This window comes from Marmota marmota, unplaced genomic scaffold (assembly GCF_001458135.2).
Source record: "Marmota marmota marmota unplaced genomic scaffold, marMar, whole genome shotgun sequence".
Classification (NCBI taxonomy): Eukaryota; Metazoa; Chordata; class Mammalia; order Rodentia; family Sciuridae; genus Marmota; species Marmota marmota.
The window spans coordinates 9,141,613-9,149,142 of NW_025999983.1; the positions used below are offsets into that span (position 1 = coordinate 9,141,613).

Consider the following 7,530-nt stretch of genomic DNA (forward strand, 5'->3'; position numbering starts at 1 on the left):
AAGCGTCATAAAGATGCCTAGGACTCTGCTGGACAGCCAAGTGGGAGCTTCAGCAGCCTGGCCAAGCTGCAGATACCAGGAATTTAGTACACAGGAGGCAATAAACAATTCTGAAAATGTGTAACATGAGGAAAATGGGCCAAAGATGTGAATACCTACATCACGAGGCAGAAGGAAGAGCGGATCATAAAAGCATGTGAAGATGCATGCATGTATATCTATGTACACAAGAGGAGAGTGGCACAGGGCATCAGATAGGATCAGCAGCCTGTGCTAGAGGCGATCAGTAAGAAAAACCAATGCAGACCTCTCTGAAAAGTGAGGAGCCTAGAGCAAGGGCAAGGCTTCCAAGACTTCCACAAGACTACCCCTGTACTCCGTGTGGGTAACTGAGCAAGTGCACGGTCAGAGAAGCAGAACATACAGCGTGGAACCCAGAGACAGTGGCAGGGACTAGGGAGGACATCTGCCAGAAGCACAGGCCAGAGGTGTGCACAGAGCGGTGTCAGAGTTAGGCACTCTCAGTGGTGTTGGGGATGAGTAGCAAGAGGTAAAGAAAGAGTAACAACAAAGTTTTGCTGATTTTACAACTGTAAAGACTGACTCCCCATGCCTGCTTTTGGTCCTTCTCTAGCTGCATATACCCAGATGAAATACTAGTAATTGAGACAATTTTTCTTAAAATTTTACTACATGGACAGTTTTCAGCAGCTGCCCACACTGCATTAGAGATCAACCCTACAAAAATTATGTTCAATTATGTTCATCTCATAATTTTACTATACCCTGTAAGAAGGTTTACATGTAAAAAGGACAATTAATCAAAGGGCTGAGGCAGGAGGATTATAAATTCAAGATCAGCCTGGACAACTTAGTAAGACCCTGCCTCAAAAAAAAAAAAAAAAAGGGCTGGGGTACTATAGCTCAGTAGTAGGGCACCCCTGGGTTCAATCCTCAGTACTGAAAAAAAAATCAGAATAAAATAAAATGAAAAATTAAGTAGACTGAGGCACATATCACACAGAGGTAGTAGAAAACACTTTAACAGGATCTGGACCCAAGATGATTGAAAAAAATGAGTATTATTTTTGCCTCTGCACTACTCAGCAATAAAAATCATAAAAGAAATTCAATTGTCAATAAAGATTTCATTTTGTGAAAGGAAGTATGCTGAATCTGAGATAAAAGATCACATGGCTGCTTATCAGAGAGGGTGGAAATACACCTAGCTAAGTGAGAAGAGATACAAACACGTGTGAGGACACGTGTTAATGTGTGTGGGTACATACCTGAGCATGTGAAGATGCATGCATGTGTATCTATGTACACATGTGCAAACAGTTCTGTGAAGATGCAGAAATCCTTGTTATACATATAGCCATTTCTTCACTGAATAAAAGCTGAAGCAGTAACATAACTAAGCAGAGAGAACTTGCTGGGAGCAAGGCTGATGCTTTGCTAGCACATACTGCCCTCTGGCAATCTACTTTAGGGATGGAGCTCAGAACAACAACAGCGCTCACTAAGCAGAGCTGTGAGGAAGGTCAGCACCACCTCTCCTGCATTCTAAAGACACAGCACCATGAGGGGAAAGCAGACTGAACTAAGCTCCACAACAACAGAGGGTGCTTGAAAGGTTATCAATAACAAAGAAAACAATTATGAAATTGAGATCTAATAAACTCAATCATTTCCCCAGCTATCTCTAGGAAGCTTTTCTCAGTGTTTATGTAATAGCCTCTTACTACTTCATCAACAGAAAAAAAATTTAAGCAACAGAAAAGAATTAATGTGAGTATGAATGATCAACTTAGCAAAAAAAATTAAACCTTAAAAATAAGTCCAAAAAATGAGCATGGCAGTGCAAGCCTCCCAGAAACTTGGGAGGCTGAGAGAGGATGATCACAAGTTCAAGGCCAGTTTCAGCAACTTAAGGTAGAGCATCCCTGAGCTCAATGTCCTATACAAAAAAACAAAAACAAGGAATAACCAAATGTTCTCTTACCGGATTTGTAATAGTGATGATTTCTCCTTCATTAACCGTCAGTTCATTATTCCCAGGTTCAGCAGCAAAATCATACATAACCCGAGCCTATTGGGGGTACGGAAGAGAAGAAAAAATTTCAGGTGAATGTAGACCCAACAGTAAAACCCAAACCACCATTACTGTCCACTTTGTAAACAGACTGGTATGAACAGAAAGGGGGCCGGGGCTGACTGTAAAAGGGAAGACCCATTACCAGAATGGTTTGTCAGCTGTACTGGGGACAGGTAACACCAATGGTGAGACAGTCCCTCATGTTCTGGAAGGGGGACAGTTTTCAGCAGCTACCCACACTGCATTAGCGATCAACCCTACAAAAAGAACTCTAAATACACCTGTTTCATTAAAATTAAAAACCATGCATGAAGTTGAAATACAGATGCTGCTGATTCTGGGACAGCTCGCTCTCAGGAACCGAGGCAAGGGATGTCAGACTCCTCCATCTTTAGAAGAATCCCTTACTGTTAAAACTCTCACTAGCCACATCTGGAGCCAGCCACTGGGATAAACCCGACAATGCAGAATCTTGTGGCCCTAACTCAGACCCATAAGCTCCGTGTAACAGACACTCTGCTACACCACTCGCCACCGCACCGTGCCCTACAGGGCCGAGTGGGTCAGGCAAAGAAAGCTGCAGTTCGACAACTTCTCCCCGAAATGAACTCTCCATTTCAAATAAGACAGACCAAGAGGAAGCTGCTGTGGCTGAGGAGAGGAGGGCCTGTTCTTCAGGCTCTTCCTCCAGAGGAGCCTGGGGACGGCGGGCCAGGAGGGCATGCTTGCGGGGACACTGCCAGGCACGGCTTCACGACAGACAACCCCCATGATAAAAAGTGCACATGCGTGTACACAGAGTGTCCTCTAGACAGCCTTACAATGTCTATAAGGCAGACTTGGCCCACTTCCCATCTTAATAATTATACCCCATGGACTCTCTTCCACAAGGCATCTCATCAACTGGGGACGGCATGTCCCTAGGAAACACAGGGCTGCCTTAAAAGCAACTGGTTCCCACGGGCAAATTCAGTTACCTAACAGGACGGGGCTCACTTGCTCGACACCCACCACAGGGCAGGAACAGGCCAGGCCCTTCTGCTCACCTCAGCCCTCTCCATAAGTGCCTGACTGTGCTTGAAATTCTTTTAATGGGGATGAAGGACTCGCCACCAGTGACAAAGATTGGAGGAAAAAAATCCCTCCTTTGAAATAAAGAAGAAAATAACAAGATAGACTGATGGGTGGACATGTGATAAAGCAGGCATCATAAATGCAAAATGTCCAGAATCTAGATAGTGGATTTATGGTATTTCGTGGAAAATTATTCCAACTTTTCTACACATTTGAAAATTTTCCTTATAGAATGTTGGAGCAAAACAAATGGTAGAGGAGTCTGTCGGTTAAGAAATGCCATCAGTTCTTTTTTCTCTGTCCCTGACAGGCCAGGAAGGGGCTGAGGGGCAGAGGCAAGGGAGCAAACCCTGCCAGCTCTGCAGTCAACTCGGGTCAGGACAAAGGACAAAGAAACCACGTGGAGGTATTTTTCTCACACAGCTGCAAAGTAGATAGAATTCTGTTTGTCATGTTGTGGGATATTTTTTAAAAACATGTCACATCAACCTCAGTCCTCCGGGCAGAGAGGGCAGCTAGGAGATAAATGCACAGGGTGCTCCGCGGAAGGAAGTGAGCTTCCCCTGGAAAGGAGCCCAGTATGCTAACTGCGCCAAGCTCCAGGGTGGCAGAGGAACCTGCTGTTGTGTCACTGTTCCTTAAGAATCCTGCTTAAAATTTAAAAAGTCCAGCTAAATCCAACCAGTCCCCAAATACAGAATTCCTAAGCCCTGTGTTTAGGAATTTATAGTTTGGTGAAACCAAATGTGAAATAAGCAAAAAATGAAGAGATGGACACCCCCCCACCAACACATTCAGACATCACCGCACACTTACTCACCCCTAGGTTTGAACGTTTGTCTTTTCCAAAATTCAGGTTGGAATTTAATCCTAAATGTCAGCTGGGAGGTGGGGCCTAATGCCACCATAAAGGGCCCATGGGAGCAAGTTCACCCTCTCCTGCTGCCCTGCCATGTAAAGACACAACACCCTCCCTCCACAGGACAAAGTGTTCAAGGCACCATCTTGGAAGCAGACAGGCCAGGCCCTAGCCTCCCAGCCTTGATCTTAGACTGCCTGGCCTCCAAAATAGTGAGAAAATATTTTTCTGCTCTATAAATTTCCTAGTCTCTGGTGTTCTGTTACAGCATCATAAAGGACTATAAGACACACGTGGAAAAATATAACCAGTTAGCTTTATTTAAAACATTGAATTAAAACTTATTAAGACAACTGACGAGCATTCTTTAAAATCAGAAGTGAGAATAATTTTGGAGAACTAAAGGATTTAATAAGCCTAACATGGAATAGGCATAACATGTCACAAGAAAACAACAACAGAGCACTCAGCCTGGAGAAGGTAAAGCGGAGTAAAACCAGGAGCTGTCAGCACTGAAAACCTCACTGCCTCTCTGTCACCTCCCTCCCCTTTTGCTTCTCCTTATTTTTGGCTTCCCCCTGTTTTCTCACTTCTCTCCTCTAGTTCACTACTGCTGTATCCAAACCAATCCAGATGCTGCCCTCAACCTCATATACCCATCTGTCTCTTCTTGTGTGGTCCATTTTCCTACACTGCCTTTTCCAACGTCAACTACACACTTTAAGAAATGTTTCCACAGAGTTCCTGGTCAGTAGATAACCTCCCACTATATATCTAGCAGACACTGCCAACCACAATTAATCTAAAAAAAAATTTCAAAAAGTTACAGACAAGGTGAATCACGAGTAGATACCAGTCTTCCCTGTGCTCCCTAACCACAGGTGCACACCCCACACGAGGAAACAGCTCCTCTTCTACGGGGCAGGAGCATGCAACCTGCACTCCTCCTTCCCTATTGTCCACATCTCCGATTCTGCCTGCCTCCCCTCACTTTCTTCTTCCTGCCAGGCTCCAAGTGACTACAAAAATCACCAGCCTTACTATAAAATGTAAGTTATAAAGCATATCTGCAACTCATTTCCAAAGGATTAATTAATCCTTCTACTACATAAGAACCTCTAGAATTCAAGAAGACTGACAACCGAAAAATGGGTAGAAGAACAGTCATATTAAACTACAGATGAATCTTTAAAAAATTTTTAGTGGTAGTTGTGAAGCCTGATTTAAAAATAGGTACTTAGTGTAGTTAGGTAAATCGGGTCTAATATCAAGTAAAATCAAGAATGAAGGCCATATTGAGAATGGAGTCCAGGGAAAGGGGAATTGAAAATGTCCCTAAGGCCCAGAGCCCATCCCAAGGAAATGTTAATTGAAGCAGCTCCCAGCAAACATGGAGATGCTAATCCAAAAGTCCTTCCTGCCCAGATTACTGCCCACCTGTCCCCCACCCTTTGGGCTTTCCCCACCTACACTGCAAGGTAGGACAAGGACAGGAACACCTACAGGAATGCGGGAAAGACCTTAGCTATAAAAGAGGGAAGACCTCCCGCCTTCCACGGATTCCACCTCTTGGGTCCCCTTCTTCCTCTGGGAGAAGTCTTTTCTGCTGTCCTTAATAAAGCTTCTACTTTCCACTCTAAACTTGCCTTGGCGTGCTTCTCTGGTGTTATACTTCACCATCGGGAAGCAAGGACTCGTCACCGGGTACACAGCGGTAACAGTTGGACACAATACCTTTATTTTATTTATTTTTATGTGATGCTGAGGATCGAACCCAGGGTCTTACACGTGCCAGTCGCGCGCTCTACGGCTGAGCCACAACCCCAGCCCTTAAAGTACTCATCTCACCCATGGGGAAGAACAAATTAACCTTGTTGATGTTGCCAGATTTCCCTCCATTAGGGGTTTTATAACAGTTCTCCACTGGTTCACCAACAAAATAAGTCACCCTGCTTCTATATTCCTGCTGATCTGATGGGTGAGGAATGCTACCCCAACACAGCTTTAAATATACAATTTCACTTCATGCCCCGTGGATCTTCAACATTGCCCACAGGCCATGTGTTGGAGGCACGGCCACCAGCTGAGGTGCCAGTGGGAGGTGGTGGAGCCTGCAGGGAGAACGTGAGGGCAGGCTGTGCCCTGGAAGTCCCTGGGGAATCCCGCCACCGCCTTCGCCTCCTCCCTTTCACTTTGCTTCACCACACCCTCCCGCTGCTATGGGCTGTCACGCCACAGGCCTAACATCAACAGGGTCCACCAGCTGAGTACTGGAACTGCCAAAACTGTGACCCTGGATAAAGCCAACCTTTTCTAAGTTGATCATCTCAGGTATGTATTATCGTGCCAGAAAGCTAACACACACTTTGACCCACAGATTTCACCCAGGGAGTTCATTCTCTGAACGCACCAGTGCACGTGGACATTTACTGCAGCCACGTGCAGTATCAGAAGACTGGAGGCCACCCAGCATCTACCAACAGGGAGCTGCTTACATCAACCAGGGCACACCATGGAATACACAGGAGCAGTACGAGAATTTAAAAAAATCTCTGTGGAAACCTGGAAGGAATATACAGCAAGTGAGAAAAGCAAGGTGTAGAACAGGACCTAGAGTATGCCACTTTTTTCACATGTTTTACATTTTCCAGTATTTCCTTAAAGAAATACTCAATAAATAAAACCAGTATTTAATTTTAAATTGGTTACCTAGAAAGACAGCAGAGAAAAATGAGTGGATAAGAAGAAGGATGACAGTGGGATTTCTTGGTATATTTCTTTTGTCAGTGTAACTGTATGCTTGTACCAACAGTCCGAATTGAAATTAAAATGGGGGGCACCACTTATAGTAACAATAAAAGACAAAATAGAAATGAGCTTAAGAAACCACCTACTCAAAAAAATTAAAAATTTGAAGTACTGCCTTGCACCACTATCTAGGATGTGCAGACTCCTGCTGGAAACACCGAGACCCGAGAGGACACTTCCCTGCCCGTCACGAGGCACAAAACCCTCCCAGGGCCAGCTCTGGAGCTGGTGAGAGGCCCAACAGAATCTGTACTAAAGGCTGCAGAAGCGTTAACCATATTTCCAAGCTCCTGTTCTGAGTACTGTTGATTTCTCTGCACGTAAATGTGCTATATGTAAACACAGTATGGTTTTATAACAAGGCAATAAAAGGAAAAGTTTAAAATTGTTCTTTTCCTTGATGAAGGGTCTGAGTGCCATGAGTTTTGAAAGTTTCCTTAAAAATGTGATTATCTGATATATTTGCATGCATACACGTGCACACAATTATTCAAAAACATATCAGACAGCCAGGGAGAACACAGTGCGTGAAAGTCTTGCACACATCATTTCTGACTCAGTCCTAGGTCGCTCTTGTCAGCACATCTACTGCTGCTGAGCTGCAAGGTCACTAATTCATTCCCCAACCTCCAGGCAAAGTACAGCGAAATTTGGCTGTGGCTAAGAAAATAACCTCACCTGTCGTGTTCCA

General features: G+C 44.5%; 1 protein-coding gene across 1 annotated transcript in view; it reads right to left on the reverse strand.

Moving 5' to 3' along the window:
* Snx9 (sorting nexin 9) overlaps positions 1 to 6,519 on the reverse strand; it is a 67,927-nt gene extending 61,408 nt beyond the window's left edge. Inside the window, exons 1-2 of the mRNA XM_015498649.2 lie at positions 6,442 to 6,519; positions 2,006 to 2,092 (exon numbers count right to left, since the gene is read on the reverse strand). Coding sequence (XP_015354135.2) covers positions 2,006 to 2,092; positions 6,442 to 6,504 — 150 coding nt within the window. The 5' untranslated portion in view covers positions 6,505 to 6,519. The remainder of the gene's footprint in view (positions 1 to 2,005; positions 2,093 to 6,441) is intronic.
* Positions 6,520 to 7,530: the final 1,011 nt, after the last annotated feature.